This window comes from Melanaphis sacchari, unplaced genomic scaffold (genome assembly GCF_002803265.2).
Source record: "Melanaphis sacchari strain LSU unplaced genomic scaffold, SCAv2.0 Contig44_pilon_pilon, whole genome shotgun sequence".
NCBI lineage: Eukaryota > Metazoa > Arthropoda > Insecta > Hemiptera > Aphididae > Melanaphis > Melanaphis sacchari.
This window is the reverse complement of record NW_020271295.1, coordinates 1310748-1331604: the sequence shown is the minus strand read 5'-3', so window position 1 is coordinate 1331604 and position 20857 is coordinate 1310748. Positions and strand designations below refer to the sequence as shown.

Genomic DNA, 20857 nt, shown 5'->3' with positions numbered 1-20857 from the left:
ATTAAATAGTATTAAGTAAAGAATACAATTACAAATTGAAAAATATAAACAATACAAAATTGAACAATTTTCAAAAATATTAAAATTTGTTTTTACATTTGTTTTATACATAACATTTTCAAATCGAAATAACTAGGTATTATTTTCTAAATATATTTTGATATACGTATATTCATATACTTAAATTAGTGTATTTAAATAACTTATAATAATAGTTTATTTATATAATTATTTATTTTAACGTAAGTAAACATACAATACATATTTTTTTTTAAATTTAATTGTATTATTAATACTTATAATAATATGCTTCTATTATATATAAGTACTAATTACATTTATATGATTTATTTATTATCCAATATGAGTTATGACTATGTACATATTACATACATTTGATAAATATTCAATTATATTTGAAAATATTTCTAATAATTTATTATTTAGACAATAAAATATATTCGCTCTATGAAATATTAATATACTTTAGATTGATTATAAAGTCACACACTAAGGATTATTACGTTATCTTTTGTACTGAAGTTTAACTTTCATGATATTTGTTTTTTTTTTTAATTTTAGATTTTACATTTTATGTGTCAGATTAGATTTATAGAAATACAAACCAAAAAACAAAAAAAACAATCATCGTTTTGATTTTTGAAAAAAAAAAAGTTGGAATATTTTATTTAAGCTACGTGTTTTTTTAATACTTCTATTCAATTTAAAAATTATACAGAATATAAAGTATAAATATTTGACTTAATTGATGAGCGTATTGCATCGAATTTGTAGAAGGTATCGTAATTTATATTAATTTACAGTAATCATTAATACTATAAATTTGATATTAATCTGTTGTATGTACGCATAATTCATTGACTTATAAAATCAGAAATAGGCTTTAAACCTATTCCGCGATGTACTATTTCGTGTTTTTTTTTTTTTTAATCAATATAATTGGATGAGTAGTTTTAAAGAATAATATACATGACAGAGATTTACTTTTTCACATTTATATACTATTTACACATATGTTAAAATTGTATTCATTGGGTATTCATTTTGATACAAATTTTATGAAATTATGCATAATATATTAAAAACTATACATTCGCGCAACGCACGAGAGCTCGAAACGCAGCGGATATGGGTACCATTAGTCGGGGCTACGACGTAATAGATATTTATAATTAATCTTGAGCAGGTGGGTAAGGCGGGTGGTGGTCTACACTACGAACCCCTCGACGGCGTGCGCGACCCTGTTGTCGGGTGGCGGGTACCGGCAACAGTACGACGTGCTGACCCCTAGACAGGCGAGCGTGACGGACAGCGCGGATATGCCGCACACGACGCCGGCGCCGATGTCGTTGAGCGCCGGGTCCAGCACGGTGCTCTGACACATAAGCCACAGCGCGCACGTCTCCAGGGCGCTGAACATGGCCACCAGTATGTAACCGGTCACGTAGTTACGGTTGGGCAGCCACCGCCACTGCTGCGACCGGAACCCGGGAAAACCCAGCACTAGGCACACTGCGGCCGCCAGCAGCCCGGCGTTCAAGTAGTACAGCCGGCCACGCCGGGACATCAGGTAGAAGCACAGCATGCAGCTGGCCGTGCCGGACACCACCAGTACCATGGCGGCCGACCACAGGGTGCACACGGGCAGCGACTGGACGGACGTCCGGGCTGGGGGAGTCCGCGACCACGACGGCTTGGCGGGCGACTCGGTCATATTATGCGGCGTCGTTTTCTCTTCCACCTGTAAAAAAACACAAAAACGTCAACATTTGTTGTCAGGGCTTGGCGCTTGTATGGTATTCGTATATTTTGTTGTTAGAACTTGAAATTATTTAGCCGAGTAATCTACGAATTCCGTTCAGGCTAAAAAAAAAAAAAAAGAGTTCAGAAACGAACTTTATAGTGGTTTATTTTTGGCACAGTTCTGCAGGTTTTTTTTGCACGGTTTTACTGATTTTTATTGTTTTTTGCTGATTGGACGATTTCAATCGACATTTTTTTTTTTTTTATATAACCACATCTCTAAAATTTTCTTTTGGACAGTTGTTAAAATGATACTGATGCTTTTTCCGAATACCAACAGATAAGTGTTGTTTGTGTGTTACTACGTTTTTGATATGGCACCTTGTATAGATCAACTACAATGCTTAAAGTATTATATTTACGAGAAAAAAATCCAATTATTACGTGTGTGACACATGGTCTTTATCATTCTTCATCATGAGATGTCAGAAAAAATTAAAGGGCGACAAACATTCGTCGATAACGTTATACATGTCTAGTACTAAGAAAATGTTCAAAAATATATCCAAGTTTGATGTTAATCTTTTCAAAACATTTTATTTTTTGTTGATTTATCTCGTAAGTTATTTAAATATGTATACCTACTCGCAAATCTGTCAGTCAACTACACTTTTGATATAATATACAACGGCTCGATTTCGGTTCAACAACCTTGTTTGAGCTCTTCAGTACCGCGTATTTATTATTCATGAACGTTATGATATAATACCGTGGTTTCGTCAACCGGTACAGGTCTTGTGATGCGTAATATACTCGAAACGAAATCTCAAACTCGCTGCCGCCGGCGAACCGCGCCGAAACTAATATAATCATATATATAATATTATATGCGATTCGGGAGTTGACTTTTCCGTGCAGCAAAAGATAATTGAAAATTTACTTGATGTTAAGCAGTGTGTGTGTGTGTGTGTGTGCGTGTGTATTTTGGTTGGCTTATTAATTGAGAAACAATCGGAAATTACTTCATAAGCAAAGGGCGCGTTAAGAGCGTAAATTATTTTATTTGACGTGTACGTTAACTATTACAGCGGCTCGCCGTCTGCAGCAGCAATCAAAATACCGAAAACTTTTATGAAGTTTTGACAACAATACGCGCATTTGCACACAACGATTAGTGAGGAGTACACCTTTACATATATAATAATACTATTTATTACTCATATATTACACGTCTATCCGTAAACGGTACCCAAGCCATGTAATATTGTTATTATTATACACATGTATATCGCTTTTAACGTGAAACTTTTTAAGAAAAACATTGGAAACTCCGAAAGATAGAAGATAGAACACAGTGAAAGTCGCTCGCTCGCTACATATTATTATGTGCATCTATATATATATATATAGGTCACATCACTATTTCATCATATCATCTAAAAGTAACGGCTTCTGATGCATAGTTCGTAAATTATGTAATATTGTATAGTAAAATTCAATATTCAATATACCAAAGTAAATCGCTAAATCGGATTTGATGTCATTCGTTCGCTTGGCTGTAAAAGTGCATGGTCTTTATTATAATAATATAATGGTGTGCGGACAGAAATGGTTAGATATTTCCTATAATACTATACGTGTAATTACGATAAAGGTATACGATGTTTGTATGTGGACGTTTGACTAGGTAGCTATTTTCGCTTTGTTGAAAATTTGTCGGCAGACATCACAAATCGTCCTAGCGGAAAGCACACGTACAAATTATTCAGCCATTTGGGATTTTCGTGTCACGTTGCCAAGTGAAAACCCGTAAAAGCTCCTCGTATTATTTATATGAAATTACGTTTGGCTTTGGCTTACAATAATTAGCGTGACATACTATTATTATTTCGGAGCCGGCGCGGCATCTATATTAGCTTTAATAACCGCCATGAAACAATTGTTTTGCATCAATCAAAAGAATAATTAAAATCCACGAATTTCCCTTACCGATGAAAATACAATTGGCGTTTGAAAAAAAAAATTAATTAAAACGAAATATTCTCGGATAATAATTTTTAGCCGCGATTCTTAGGTTAAATGTTTTGGGAATTTTATTAAAAAATTAATAGTATTATTATACTTATTTTAAGTTAAATGAAAAACAAATAAAAAAAACCACGGTTTTATGTGTTCATAACTTCAATACACTAAGAAAAACATTATTCGATTATTATACACAATACACGTAATAATGAAATATAATTATACATTTATCAGTAAAATTCAATTTTTTATTATCTATGAGCATACTTTATTAAAATTTTCAATAAACGCAACAGTATTTTCAATTTTGTTGTTATAGGTTTATTCTTTATATCTTTATACACGACTTCGAAGAAAAACAATTTATTCATATAATTTGATTGAAAAGTTGAAATATGATTCGCGTAATTCACGATGTAACATAATAAAGAACGAAATTTTGAAAACCAATTTCTTCTAAGACCCCTAATCGTGTTTACGGTTCTTCCGATCAAACAAATTGCAGGCATATATTATGTAGATCAAAAAAAAAAAAAAAAAAGTTTCTCGCCGATGTGATATCGTACGACAGACTCTGAGTCGTTATGAAATCGTCATCGGCAATTAGTCAGTTCAACTTTTACTACAAGTCATAGACGCGACGGAGTGGCCCAGATGTCCCTTATAAGTGGACGACATTTTTTTTATCCAAATAGGTATAGACATTTCAAGCAATCTTTTATCTTGAATCTTGACCGATGTAAATAAATCGCCTTCAAAAATTCAATAATAATCGATCAAAATTTCTGCTCCCCCCCCGCTGCAAAATCAAGGTATGCGTACGCATGTGTTGCGAAGCACCACGAGTAATGAGCATAATAAACAATAATATTATATTTCGTGATGTCACGCGGTCGAATTGGTCGTGTTATCGGTGTTAAACGACAACAACCGCGGTCGCTTATCGTTCAATAATTATTGCAAAATGTCGGTTACCTGAAACACGGACGGCAGTGGCGCCTTGTAGATGGGTTGTATGACGGCCGTGTTCCTGGGCCGGTCGTACTGGACGCCGGTGACCGGCACGCACGTGTCCAGATTGTATTCGGACAGGAACTCTGGCGGCCGCTTGTGCTTGTTGTAGAGGGCGGCCGACGACCGGGCCCGGCGCACGGTGACCGGTCTGGACGCCGTCTGCGCCATCATCGGCGCGAACACGTCGGCGGTCCGGCCGCCGGACGGTGTGGACGGCAGGCTGACGGTGCCGCCCGACTCGTCGCCGTACACGTCCAACCGGCGCCTGGCCTTGCACGGCGTCACGGCCGCCACGGACCGGTCGCCGCCGGCCGCGGACGGCGGCGTGTTGCGCCTAGCCCGGGTGGCCGGTAGCGGCGGCGGACATCCGTTCATCTGCAGTTGTTGCAGCTGTTGGTAGTGGTTGTGCTGCTGCGCGCGCAACAGCAACGTCCGTTCGGCCGGGTCTGCGGTGTCCGAAGGCCTGCGCAGCCGCGTTGGCGACTCCATGTAGTAGAACGTAGTGGACGTGTCGTCGGCTTGCAGGAAGTCCATTGACGGGTCGATGTCCGGTATCTCCTCGTACCGGTGTTGGTCCACTTCGCACGCGTGGTTGTAACCACCGTTGTAGTAGCCGCGCGACATGGCGCTGCTTCGCTAAAATATACAATATTATCATTTATTTATTTATTTACGAGAAATAGGCTTGCGTGCCTACATTGAATTTCATCAGATAGACCTTATAGTATTTCACTAAGTTATTAGAACGAGTTCAACAATAATGAAAACAGCTTTATGAAAAAAATAAATAAATAAATAAATAAAAGACGAGGATATTATAGAAAGATTTAATAAAGTACAATAGGAAAACATTTTAAAAACATAAGGAAGAAATAATGACATAAAAATGAGGTGGTGTTCATTAAGTTCGTTTGTAATTAGTAAGGCAAGAAGGAAGCGGACAATTTTCAGTCGAACTAATAATCCGAGATGGAATATTAAAAATTAAGTTTAAAAAATATTAATAGACAATTATTATTGTTATTATCTTATTGTTGTAGCGTCATTTCGTTTCTGACTGAATAACAAACTAAACAAACAAAAATGTCAAAGATTGTTTCAGCCTTATTACATACTCTGTACATTTTACAAACTAAAACCTAACACGTGAACGCTAAAACACAGCGCTCACATTGTAAAATATTTGACATGATAATTGATTATAATATATATTATCATGTATAGATGCTGTATAGAGCGAATATATATTGGCACAATTTAAATTTCATTTTGGGACATGGAGCGAAATTTTTAACACCCTTTATTCAGACTTTATATATGGAGGTTTAAGGGGAAAGGACGCATTTGTCTTACTAAAATTATTTTATAATTGAAAAAAAAAATATTACTGCATGTTTTATCGATTCAAAAATTGTATAATAATTTTGAATTATTAAAAAAAAATTGATAATTTAAAAAATAAATAAATTATTACCAGAAAAATATTTTATTACTTTAGGCCCCCTAAGCAAACAAGTTCGAAGGCACTCGCATCTTCTGATCCTTCTTAGTTACATCATAATATTGTATACTGTGGTAAAATACTCTTAAATATTAGGTAGTAGTATGATAAAAAAAATTACCCGTTTTTCCCTCTGCTTTTAGCAATTTTACAAATAATTAATATTTACCGATATCATACGTATATAACCTAACCTTTCGTTGAGGGTGTAATATTATTATATTTCTGAAAAATTGACGCATACCAAAAAAATCTTTACCATCAGTGAAACAAAGTACATAGATATTGTTATAAATACGTGTTGAAATATTGAAATAACTATTTTAGTTTCAAATGAATCACTTTATATGTTTAAATAGATAGTTTAATTTTACGTTTAATACATATATATTATATATATATATATATATAATATATACAAGTATACCTACTATTAACATAATTTCTTAAAACTATGATTAATATTTATTTTAATACTAGATAAATTATAATGTGTTATTAATTTCACAATATTATAAAGAAGTATAACTAAAATAATATAACTAATATCACTAAAAGGTTATATAGGCTCAACTATTTTAAATATATATTGTAAGTATTTACCTGTCCATCATCTGGTTGGTAAATATTAGTATAAATTATATATTAACATATTACATACATGTCAACATTATGTGATGTATTACATAGGTACATACATTTAAAATATAATTTATTATTTTAGCTTGCTTAAATATAGACATTGGACGTGGTTACACAAATGTCCTCAATCAAAATTGAGTAAATTCTATTTGCTTACACAGTAACTAGTAGGTAAAATTAAATCATTTAATTTTAAAATTAATCTAGTATACAGTTTATGTAATTATGTTTTGGAAATTAGACTTATTCGAGTACATTAATCTACATCGTGTAGATTATCATTCTCTATTAATAAACATTTGTCAAAATTAAAAGAAAACGAATGTTTACATGCACAATTACACAACCAATGGTTATTTACACAATACTTCACGATAAAAATTGTTTTCATAATAACAGGGCTAAAATAATTCTTATGAATTTTTATGCTGCTTATTATTGTATAGTATGATTTACAGGACATTTCAGAAATCTTAATATACAATCTCTAGCTTTTTGAATTTTCTGACGTTCCTGAGATTAAAGATATTTGAGCGAACTCGGAGTTATGGCTTTTATTACTTTCCTTTCATTTCTATCAAAGCATTTTCTTTTGTCTCCTTTATATATTTCTATCCAATTTATTTTTCATTTTCACAGCTTTATGTATATGTTTTACTTATATATAACTCTATCAAAATCGATCCCTTCAAAAACTGTTATTTCGTTCACTAGTATAAGGTATTAATTTCTTATTTTACTCAATCAAAGTTCTTCCAAAGATAATAGAATTTTGAAATCGTTACAATTTCATAAGGTATTCGTTTAAATCTTATGGTAAATTTTCTTTAATATTAAATTATTGTTTTAATATTATCCAAGCTAAAACTCATTATCTACATGTTTAAATATATTTTATTGACTTGTAAAATATAAACACTCATAGCTTGTATAATAATATAGTTTATTGAATAAAATTACTTTGTTATTGTATTTTTAAGCGTCTTGTATAATTTACGAAATTAGCTTTATTTTAGTAACTTTTTAACTTCAGCCACACCTAAATAAAATAAACTCGTGAGCTAAAAAATAGAAAATAAAAATCATTGAAGATAAGACTCCAAGTAAAATTCTCTTTAAGTTCTAAAGAATGCACTTAACTTCAAATAAACAACAAACCAATCCTAATTTAGCCCTCCACAAAATACTTAGAAATCATACTTGACAAGCGTCTCACGTGGGACCAACATACAAAATCCAAACGTAAACAGGCAAATACACGACTTCACTTACTTAGGCCACTTATAAAATCCAAAATTCAGCTCAAATTTAAAACTCTTATATATAAAGTCATAATTAGACCAATTTGGTCTTGTGGCATATAGTTTTAGGTTCCTGCAAAGCCATTTAATATACGTCTTATCCAAGCCTTCCAATTTATTACCTATAGAATAATAACCGGAGCTCCATGGTTTATTACTAATGAATCACTTCATAAAGACCCTAAAATACCCCCCGCCAACGAACTTGCTGAAAACCAGTATAAACGTTTCCACGTTAAATTGTTAAGCCACCCAAATCCACTCATCAGCAACATATCCTCCTCATTTTTCTCTGGTAATGTTTGATTCTTAATTTAATTATATATTATACCAATAACTATTTAACATTAATTCATTAAGCAAAAAACAACCAAACTAATTAAAATGTTGAAACAGTTTTAAATTAATTTGTTCAATGAATATTTTGCTGATATTAAAATACACTGTGAAGGTTTTTGATAAAATTGAAAAACATAGAGTATTTTTTATTATTTTTCATAATAATGATTTAATAAAATTTAATTACTTTTTGTGCTTGTATAATATATTATTGTATATTATAACTCTCATTATCAAAACATAACAAACAGCAAATTGCAAATAATTATTAACTTGACGTTACGTTTTTTTGAGATTCGCAAAATTAGAAATCGATAGTCGGTACATTTGAATCTACGTAAGTGAAGGTTATTCTACCTTATATAAGTATTTGTATCTAACCGTATTAAATTTACGATAAATGGTACTTCAGAACAGTAGATGCTCAGAAAATGTATTTACTTGCATACACACATACACACACATATATATACATAAATAACCGAATCAGGGAGAGTACGGACCAAAGATTGAATAAGCCGATTTCCTGAATCGCGTTGACAAATGCCACACTTTGATAAGCATTGAAAGTGTTATTTATAGTCGTAATAAAAAGGCTTAACGGAAATGAACTGCAAAGGCCATGATAAAATATATACACCCGATGGTCAAATGATAATGGATATCTGCTGTCACATACTGCGGTATGAACGTTAATTGTTTGTCTACCGCTATATAAAATCCGACCGATTTACGTTTTCAAACGTCGTTAATTGGTATTGTTAATATTTCTTCAAATAATAACAGTCAATCTGAGACGGAGAAACATATATTTCATCATTTGTGTCGACGTGCCATGGTATATAGAGATGTATTTAGAATCAGTGGCATCATTTTGGTCTTCAATAAAAAGAGTAAAAGTTTAGACCGGTTCAAATAGTTAACTTAAAAAAAAATCCACTCTTAATGCTCACAACTACGATTCTTCTTACATTTTTATCAAATTACTCTTGCTACCTTGCATGTATTCTATAATTAAGATAATTTTTCTCTAATATTTACAACGAACATTTTTTTATTTACTAACAACATGATTTGCAAAGACATATATAAAGAAGGAGATATTTTATGTTTTAATTAAATAAAGTTTAACGTGTGTTATAATAAATAATGACAACCGAAATGACTGCTCTATCTCTTAGCGATACTACTAAATGCATCTCTTGTCTACACCATCCATGATGCAATAGTACAAGATGATTTGTTCTGAACACTTTTTTATCGTTAAATTTTGCATTTTATTCAAATTTTGATTTTTTAGAATTATTATTAAATGTGTTCAAAGTCTAAAGATCATTTGTTTAGTTAATGGTATATCAAAACATAGCGATCATACGACTATTTTATCCGGGGTCTTATTTGGATTCTAAAATCTATAATACATATATATATATATATATGTTACATACAAAGTTCGGAATTGTACACTTCGGGATTTGTACAGTGATTTTTGTACACATTGCGAAGTGTACAATGTTGATGTATAAAGTAACTAAATTTTACAAGTTGTGTTATACAATTCGCGATGTGTACAATAATCACTGTACAAATCACAAAATTTAAAAATATATTATAAAAATAAGAATTTTTCAAATAAAAAAAATATTATTATAAAACTACATATATTTCGTCGTTATGTAAATAGTATTTAACTTCATTATTTTCTGATTTGTGTAATGGAATTATTAATTTATTAACTTTACCTACTTTTATAATATCGTAGTGATTCAAACGTCTGTAGTCTAATGAAGTCTTATTTTTCCTATGTTTAGCTTCAAGTACTTCATTTATTATTTTTTTGTAATTTTCTTCATTGGCTATGGCCATTGAATTTACACTTAAATTAATATTTTTAATTTTTTCGTTAAACAAATTTTTAAAATTAAGATTATTTTCATTTTCACTCATTTTGCCTAATTGTATAATACTATAATCACACTAATATATCGGAGCAGTTTCGCATACAATGTACTAGTCTGTACTAAAATCTGTTTAAATTATATTTCTGAACGACAGTATCGTAAAGTCAATTAGATAAAATTTATCATTTTTATTGTATTATACGTTTACTAGTTACACAACTCATAAAACTATAACAGATGATATAAATACTCTTATTATAGATTGTACACTTCGGGATTTGTACAGTGATTATTGTACACATCGCGAATTGTATAACACAACTTGTAAAATTTAGTTACTTTATACATCAACATTGTACACTTCGCAATGTGTACAAAAATCACTGTACAAATCCCGAAGTGTACAATTCCGGACTTTGTATGTAACATATGTAATAAAAATAAATAAACATATAAATATATATGTATATTGCTATTGTGTACACTATAATATTAGTTGAAACCATAGTAAATTATAAAAAACAGTCTTCCAGACGTTCTAACACGAAAAAAATGTGAATAATACACATAAATAACTGATGGACGTCTTACCTTGAAACGTCGCACTGCCTGCATTACGTAATACTCCGGAAACAGGCGATGCGTTTGGTCGCACAACAATTGATTAGAGCTAACAATTAAATGTATGAAATTAATATTTATTTATGACCATAAACTCGTTTCGTCGGAATTTTGTCGCGGTCGCAACGCATAAAACTTTAAGCACTCGAAAACGATAACAGGAAAACTGGCCAAGAATGTCCAATTGCGATGGACTTTGAAAAAAAAAACCGCTGATAGGAGACAAACTCGTCAAAAATTTCCCGAGGATTTCCTGAAGGTAAATACACTGTATACATGTTTTCAGATACCTTGTAGAAGAGAGAGGAAATTATTTATACGGTGCTTTTATACAATCATTATTATTCAAATATACAAAACTACTGATGTATTAAAACACCTATAGATAAATATTTTGTAAGACGATAGTTAAATATTAGTGAAATTAATACATCATTTATTTATGTATAAATAAACGCGGATTAAATGCGAAACGAGGCCAATAACATAAACATGCTATCTATAACTACATTTCCAAATATTCGAATATATTAATAACATTACGTCATGATATTTATTTAGTCTACACACATTTAATATTTACGAAAAAGATACACGTGGTTAATAATTATTAACCACATGAAATACTAAGTAACGATAGTTTCATCATTATAATAAAAGACGATTGACCGAATGGTTATAAAAAGATACAAAACGAGTAAAGGTTTCTAGACCTAAGTGCAAGGACTTTATATTAGTAAGTTGACTTAAGATTTCAGAGGCATTTATTTCGTCAATAATTAATTTGGATAAAACTTGCTTCGTCTTATTATTGCATAGAGCAGACAAACGAAGACGCTGCAATACGTACCTAGTACCTACTTACTTACATACGTATACTTATAAGGTACACATTCAACGCATTTGTTGTGTAATATAAAAGCAACAGATTTAAAGATGTTCATTAAAATACCCTTTTGGGAAGGTCGTTTGTCGATTTTTAGCTTAAAACACGTTTGACTATAATGTCCCAAAACGCAACACGTTTGGATATTATAGTCTATAATAAATATACTTGCATGTAGTTTTTTTTTTTTAAATAAAGTATGGAATTTTTTATGGAAGTCATATATACATTTATAAGTTAGTTATTATATATTATGAACTTAAAAAAAATGTCAATCGTGTGAATTGAAAACGCTGTATACATATCATACGTGTAGCTTTGAAACGAATCTTATTACAATAGTTCAGTGGGCAGCGAAAAAGTACAATACTAAAGACAGTATCGAAAATCCGTTTGTAATTTACAAATATTTTTTTTAACTATTATATTATTTTGATTACCTGTACTGTATACAATCGACATTATTATTACGTTTCTCACATATTTAATAGTGTTGTAATGTGTTATTGATTATCATACACATTTTACGTGAGATATTTATCACGTATTGAAATGATCATAAATATTTTAATATCTTTTATATTATATATTATCTACACTCACCATTTATTGTTATATTTGTAATGATATGTATTATACAGTTATGTGCTTTTTTTTTAAGAATATGGAATATGTTTGAACCATAATATTACCCCATAGTCTATGGACAATTATTCTGGTAGAAAATTAAACACAACTTATTGATTACTGTGCCTACAATTATGTGCAGATACAAATCTATCCATAGGTATTGGTAATCACGCTTCCGTTAATTCAATACTACGTCCTATCTATTCTATATGAAATGATTAATATTAATGACGGATAATAATAATAGAGAAACTCGCACCTTTGATGCGAAATTTCTACATAACATATTACTTCAGTTTATTACACATTACTCAAGACTGTAATACTATAATAATGAATTATACGTATTCTGTCGGAACATGGGTTTATTAAGTTTATTTATTTAATCATTACATAATATCTCTAATCACTGTCAATAATATGTTTATTAGCTCCTCGATAATATTATAAACATTAATAACGTTCAATACATTTGCTTACTAGTTAGTTTGTCGAAAATCGGTTGACTTTATTACAAACAAACCATAAATATTTCTAATTCTCAATTTATAGGGAAATTTTTGCTTTATCTACTTGTCATATCTTCCAAGTTCCAGCAAAACTGTAACAAAATTTCTTCTGTTGTTTAATGTTTGTTTGTCTGTGTATAAATTAATATTGATGTATGTGTACGAGTGCTGTTTGCACAAAGTTGTCTTCATTAATCAATCTAAAATGGCGGTAGCGACCTCCTGCGATGCTTTTCTATCGCTGTTTGTTATAATTTTGGGAACCAAGCCTTAATAATAATGATAATAAATTCCACACACTTGTTGTTCTCTCTTTATTTGTATTAAATCAAGGTATTACTGTATTAGATTACATTGCTCTTCAATCTGAATGGTATTTAATTCATTATGATACATTTGTTTGTTCTATATTATAACCAAATATCAAGATCCTGTGTGTTCCATATGCCTGTTGCCAATAATTTTTATCGCTCTCTGTCCAAAAATGGAATTTTCCCATAACTCATTTCAACATTAAATATTATTTTCTTATACAAATTTTTATACCTACTTCGAAAAGTTTGAATTTAATTCAAAATCAAATAAATTGTACTCTCATCATGAAATCTGCTATGGTATTATAAAAAATTGAGATATTCAATACCAAGTTGAACTTAAGTAATCAATACACCAATAACTGTATAAATTAAATATTTGTTTTGTAAAATAAAAAATATACTTATTTAAGTTTATAATCTATAAATATATAATATATATGTGTATAAAAAATAAAAATGAGACCCAAAAGTAAATCTTGACAAAAGATGGAGTATCAGATACTTTAAAAAATATTAGTAATAATAATTATATTTTTAATTATACCAATCAAAAAGTTTCAATTACTAAGATAAAGTATATAAATATTTATATATATTTGTATTGAATAAGAAAAAAATATAGTTTTATTGATTATATTATATAATAATAATTAAGTTTGTATGAAAAATTTGCTAGAGTACTTGATAGATTTACTTAAGTTTTTTTTTTAATGAAATTAAAATACATTTGTTGTGATTCATACCAAACTGCTAAACAAAACTTTAAAAAATAAATTTAACTGAATTAAATACACTTATTTGTGGAGCTAAGATTTTTTTCTATTTGTTTTTTTAATTAATTATATGAGTCTTTTAAGTTTTAAATAAATAAAATACCTTGAATACAAGTTTGGAATAATTAATTTTAATCGTTTACAAACATTTTTGTCCAAGAAATGTATTTGCTTAAATTGTATTTATAGGTAGGATTAAAACTATAATGATTAATTTCTAAACAATTTTTTCTCAACATTTTACCGTTATATTATGTTTTTCTTTTATAAATAACTGTGAATTAAGTTTTTTTTTTTTTTAATTGATCGTAATGATTAAACTAAATTAGTCAATATAACTGCAGGTATTGAAGATGTATATTTGAATGCTTTTATATTTTTAATTGGAAACAAACGTAAAGGATTTTCATGCTTTACTTTATAGTTATATACCTAAATATATAGCTGGGGTGGAAGAGTGAATCGACCATTGATCCAATATTGTAATCATTAACTAATTTGGTTTTTTTGGTTCTTTGACATGATTATTTTCATAATTTATTTATAACGATTTACACATTTTTTAGAATCATCATTTTTTTTTCGAAATGAGATCCATAAATATTTTATATACATAAAAAAAGTGAACTTTGTGCAACAGATTTTAATAAAACTTCTATCATTTATCAAGTTGACAGTTTTAATGTTTGGTTTTTGACTTAAATTATATATTTTTATAATCCCTACATATGTTTGATATTATTATTTTAACACAAAACTAAATAATATTATATATTTATTTTGTGCAGTAACATTTTTAAATAAAAACAAAAGAAATATTCTAGTTTTATACTAAATATACTTTAATAGTGAATTAGCTTAGTCCATTTCCATATTAATGAACGTGATATGAATGAAAATCTAAAAATATCTATGTAAAATGGTTTTTTTTAATTATGCATACAATATTTTGTTTATAAATATTTATAAAACACTCTTAGGATTCTATGTGTGTTTGTCACTAGTAGAAATATTGAAAGAAAATATATTAATTATTAAATAAAACAAAAAAAAATAAAATTATTAATTCCATATTATAAATTCGGTATTTTAGTAAAAATTAAACTAGTTAACGATTATGTATTAAACGTTTATACTAAAGTATATAATTTGAAGTTTCTAAGTTAATACAAATATACTCTTAAGTACTTAGTCTTAGTTCCATTCATCTAAACAAAATAATCAATGTAAGGTTTTCACTTTTCATTTTTAAATATTTTCAATGAAAAACGAATTATAAGTAATGACATTGAATTATATGATGTATTGATACCATTAGCTATTTCATAAGTTTTCGTGGTATAAAAATAATCCTTCCATCATAATATGATAAGCAACGTGAACCGCATTTCTTACATTATCGATCGAGTGGAAAACTAGTATATGAGATAAAGTTTTAATTTGAGATGAAGGGATAACGAATTTGGAAGGCATTCGCGTTCTAAGTTTTATACATTTTCTACGCGTTTTTGGGTTGTGGTATTAGATAATGATTATTGTTTTCATTCATTTTATTCGTTTGTAAAAGCGCTGAATTTCGTATTTTTGGAAAGGTTTTCAAACTAGGTTTATTGTCTTTTTTGAATTGTTTTTATAGTTAAATAAAAGATCATAGTCATATCTCGTGTACCGTTTAAACTTTTAAAAGTCACACACACACATAGGTAATATATATATATATATATCAAAATATCATATTCTTGTAGTTATTTTTCATTTTATCAAATCACCTAATGAATAGTCCTACACTACTAATCTATCTAATTTAAGTACGCACATAGTTTTCTACGAAATATTGAATAATTTAACTTTTATTTGTGTCAATTGAATTATTGTAATACTAATCAGTTAAATTTTGAATTATTTTAAATTAGATAAGTATTATCGGCCAAATTATTTGCTATTAGGTTAGGTTAAGACATAAGTTATTAAATTAACTAAAAATCTAGGAATTATATTTACAATTATAAACTGTATTACATTATGGTTTTATTATTATATTTTTTAATATTAAAAATAAATAATATCTTGTTTAAAAAATTATCAAAAACACAAAAAAATATTATACATATAGATGTAAGATAAAGAAATTTATTTTTGAGGTTGAACCATTTCATTATTAGAGAAATATAAATCCTATAAACGTCAATGACAAATTACTTTGTTTTTTACTGAATTATATGGCTGTAGTAGAAATATAAATGAAAAATCTCGAAAAAAAAATACATTAGAACAAGAACCCTAGCAGTTCTTGAAAATTATATACAATTCTGGAGATAGTTTAATACAAGTTTATTATTTTATTATTTAAAATAAGGTAGTTATTCAAAAATTGTTCATTTAATTAAAATTAAAAATACTAGCCAATATATTATTAATAAACTTATTTTAAAAATGTAATAGTTAATAATGAAAAAAAGATACTTCACTCCAAACGAAATGAAATAAAAAAAAAACTCAAAAATACTTATCGAAAAAAAATCAACCATCTTTAATATAATTACCGTATAAGTAGCTAAGTGCCTTTCCAAAAAAATCTATAGTACTTATAACTTACATATTTAATGCTTTACTCAGACTCTCGTGCTTTCTAAACTTATAGAAACTTTCTAAAATAATTTTTTTCGTTTAGCCTGAAAAATTACTTATTATACTCTATTTCTCTTCTTATCAAAAATTTTAGAAAGAATTATCTTGAAACTTTAATACCGTATACTACCACTAATAGTATACTCCCAAACACTCATTCCGGGTTCCGTAAACCATATAGTACGATATATCAAGCACATCAAATGGTTAGGTTAGGTTAATAACCTACACTTGCTATTCCTTCATCTCTAGAAAAAAATTGTAATGCACTTGTGGTTTCTGTAGATGTTTCATAAGCCTTTGACCGAGTAGGGAATAAAGGATTGCAATATAAAGTTGCATTAGCTGTCTTATCAGATTTATAAATGCATCTTAATAATTTTCCTCAGTGATATGAAAAATGGTGTTTCAAAATAAACCAAAAAGTCTATATAAAAGTGTAACATTCACAATGAGCAGATGCCCAAACATTACCCTAAATAACGTACCGATTCTTACTACTGGTACTGTCTGAATACTTAGAATTAATACTTAATAAAAGACTAACTTGAAATAAACATTTTCGAAATTAAATAATTAACTTTAAATAATCGTATATTGAGACCTCTCTTAATCAGAAATTAATGTTTCACTCAAAGGATCAAACTATTTTTCTATTAAGGTCTACTCAAATAGATCTGGACATAAGGATTTTAACTATGGAATGTGGCAGAAAAATCTAACATTAATAGAATTCAAACGTTCCAAAATATATCACCCCAACGACTATCTATGCTCCATCCTATGTCTATAATTTAACTTTTCATAATGACTTCCATATGCGAACAATTGATGAAAAAGAGCTTATCTTTTACACACGCTTCCATAGATGAATTCAAACTTATCCTAGCCTTCTTATATAAGATCTTTTCATTCTTACACTTATAAGAAATCCTAATTGCAAGCAGGCAAAAAGTAAGTGGTGCTGTAACCTTTTTCAAAACTTTAATATCTAACGACCCAAATATATATATATATATAATAAAAAATAATAATAATTAAAAACTAATTGCTAGCCAAGAGTTAGCGGGTAGTATACTTTAATCATATTTTTCATGTTATATAATATATATTACTCTCGTAGTAATATCATAAAAACTTATTATTCTAATTTATATAAAATGTTTATGTCAAATAAAAATAGAAAAAAAATTAATGATAGTAAGCTTATATAATTAAAATGGGTGTTGAACAATAGTTTTTCTCGTGATCTAATATATACTGTACTCTTATTATTTGTAACACACAAACCCATGGGAAAAGGATAGAGTTACTCTTAACCGTAAAAAAAAAAATAATGTAAATTCATTAGCTGTTTAGCTTTTATTATTATAATATCAGAAGAAGGAAAATTAGTATATTTTTAAACTTTAAATATTGTTTCATAATATTATTATAAACCATAAGAAAAATAAAATATATGATTATTCATTACAAATTATTTATAAACCATTTTAATACACTGTAGGACGTTGAGTTTGATTTTTTTTTAATAATATTTAACGAATAATAAATTATATTATTACCAAAAGGAAAAAAGGTTTTACTTTACAGCAACTACATTTTATGTTCAAAAATAATCATTGTAGCACCTATAACGTTCATAAGTTGCGTGGAACTTACAAATAGAATAAAAGTATAGATTTAATTTATATACGACCAAGATGGATGATAAACGCGATTGTGGCAGCTGGTGTTATAATGGATTGTGTAGTATGATTATGTAGCTTGGTGCAAGGATGGCTGATGTTACTTTTTGGTTAAATTTAAATTATTTATTAATTGTCTTTTTTTATTAATTAGGTACCAAAAAACCCCAGTATATCACTCGTGTCACCTCACTGACTTGAGATATGTCTTAAGATTTTTATTTAAATAAAAAGTAATTATCTCAGTATGGTCGGTGTACAGAAATTAAATTTTCTTATATTAAACGCTAATTGTCGAGAAATGCATGTTTCTCGGAATATAAAAACGTTTTCATTCTATTTAAGTCGAGTAGTCTACTGTGTTCAAGTCAGTACGTAAAAGTATTTATCACATTTCCAAAAGAAAAAGAGATAAGGTATCAGATTCATGGACATACACATAATTTAAAAGTGATTAAAATGGTTTTAGATGGATAACGATAGATAAATAAGACAATTAATGCGTCGTAATTGTCCGACTGTACGTTTTTGCCTTTTATATTTAAACTAACCACAATACGATACTACACCAACCAAAATAAATTCATTATAATTATCCTTACTAATAATCGGTGTTGAAAAAAAAAGCATTAGGTGTTATAAAATAATATCAAAATATCAAAGTACTGATTTACTGGTAGCTGAAACTCTTTTTTATGATTATAAGTTGTAAAATTTCAGTTTACACCTACTTAATTTAAAATAATAATAAATATAGTATTATGTATTTGTGCTTATCAAAAAATATATTTTTTATAACAAATAATACATTTTTATTCAAACGAAAAAAATAACTATCCATAATTTACTTATCGTATTATATAGGTTCATATTGAATGAATTAAATTAAAATGTTTTATTGACTTATACAGTATAACTAACTATTTTATGCATGGGTAAAAATTGAAAAAACGAAATTTAGAGGTTTTAACCGAATCAACAGTATACTTTTTACCTCGGGTAGATAAATTAGGAAATTTTACAAGTAAAAAGGTATGCAACTGTGCTACACTCGGCGGAAAATGTGCCAATACCTGCGAAACTGAGTTCGACGGTTAGGTTGGAGTTCGCACAACGTCTGTTTGCAATCGCGTCAGTTGTATAGAAATAGAATAACCTGTAGAAACTTGCGTTAAGGTCTGTTACGAAAACTTAACAGATAACTTTGCACCCCCGACCGAATCTTTAACGACGCCGTCTCGCATCATTACCAAACTGCTCGAAATGCGAAAACCACCACCAGTATACATTTGTTTTAATATAATATAATATATGATTATTATTAGAGCGCCGTGTGCGAGGGGGGTTTTTTTTTTGGTATTATAATATGTCGTAAAACTAAAAGTGGAAAAACTGACCTGTTGACGTAATTCGCTATATATTTATATATATATATGTGTGTGTGTGTACGTTGGTGTTTAAATATCGTCTGGAGCTTTCTGGAAAATTCTTCGTCCGGCGGGCGGCGCCACCACGGGCGATGATCGAGACGACTCGCGACGGTAGCGATATTATTGTTATTATTATTATTATTATTATTATTATTGTCGCGATACGGTCTCCTGGCGTGTGCTCGCGATGACGACAACGATTGACTGTCGGCAGTCGGCTACGACGCACACAACCGGTCGCGTTTGGCGGCGGGCTGGAGGCGGGCCATGTGTTTTGACGAAGCGCGGGAGCAGATGTTTGGGCACGCGACCGCCGGTGACAGCTGCAAACCGAATAATTTTGTGCACATGTACATGAGTGAGTGTGTGTGTGTGTGTGTGTACTTACACCTATAAGAGAGTGTGTGTGTGTATCTATACCTAAATTTGTATATATATGTCGTGCATAAGAGGGTGTTTGTGTATGTGTGTGTGTATAGGTAGGTATACTCTTACTGTACGCGTATCGTACGAGTATTGTGTTTACGGTTATATGCGGGCGGCGCAGTAGACCTATGTAGAGACGCATACACAATAATATTATATTAATATAATACGACCGTAAATTGAAAAGGATTATTATGGTTGCAAAAACCCTTTTGCAACGATCGTTATTGGCGCGAAAAAACGAGCGAGTTGACCGCGAGTGGCGGAGCGGCGGTCAAAATGGTTTTTTTTTGCAAGCGTCTTCTTCGTGAATATAGGTTCGCAAATAACACGATATTATTGTGCGTTATTATATGTATAACAATATAGGCCAAACCGCGGCGTGGAACTGAAAATTCGTAGATTAATACGACAAATTCTCCTCGAGAAATTAATGTCTTAATAGTTTTATGGTCACGTGCG

At 29.6% G+C, this 20857-nt stretch overlaps 2 protein-coding genes across 2 annotated transcripts in view; one reads left to right on the top strand and one right to left on the bottom strand.

Annotated features, from left to right (window-relative positions):
- LOC112597916 (putative mediator of RNA polymerase II transcription subunit 26) overlaps positions 1 to 20857 on the top strand; it is an 85542-nt gene that overhangs the window by 45500 nt on the left and 19185 nt on the right. The gene's annotated exons all lie outside the window — the stretch shown is intronic.
- LOC112597917 lies at positions 1041 to 20161 on the bottom strand. The gene is made up of 3 exons (XM_025344152.1): positions 19937 to 20161; positions 4765 to 5439; positions 1041 to 1762 (listed from the first exon to the last, which is right to left on the bottom strand). Exons 2-3 carry the CDS (start codon positions 5425 to 5427, stop codon positions 1229 to 1231), a joined length of 1197 nt encoding a protein of 398 aa, XP_025199937.1. The 5' UTR covers positions 5428 to 5439; positions 19937 to 20161; the 3' UTR covers positions 1041 to 1228.

What these genes read in the sequence shown, in the direction of transcription:
- LOC112597917 (XM_025344152.1), bottom strand. Translation starts at nt 5,427, where the DNA reads ATGTCGCGCGGCTACTACAACGGTGGTTACAACCACGCGTGCGAAGTG. An exon ending in CACTGCCGTCCGTGTTTCAG is followed by an intron (nt 1,763 to 4,764) that starts GTAACCGACATT and finishes GTTTTTTTACAG; the next exon opens with GTGGAAGAGAAAACGACGCC.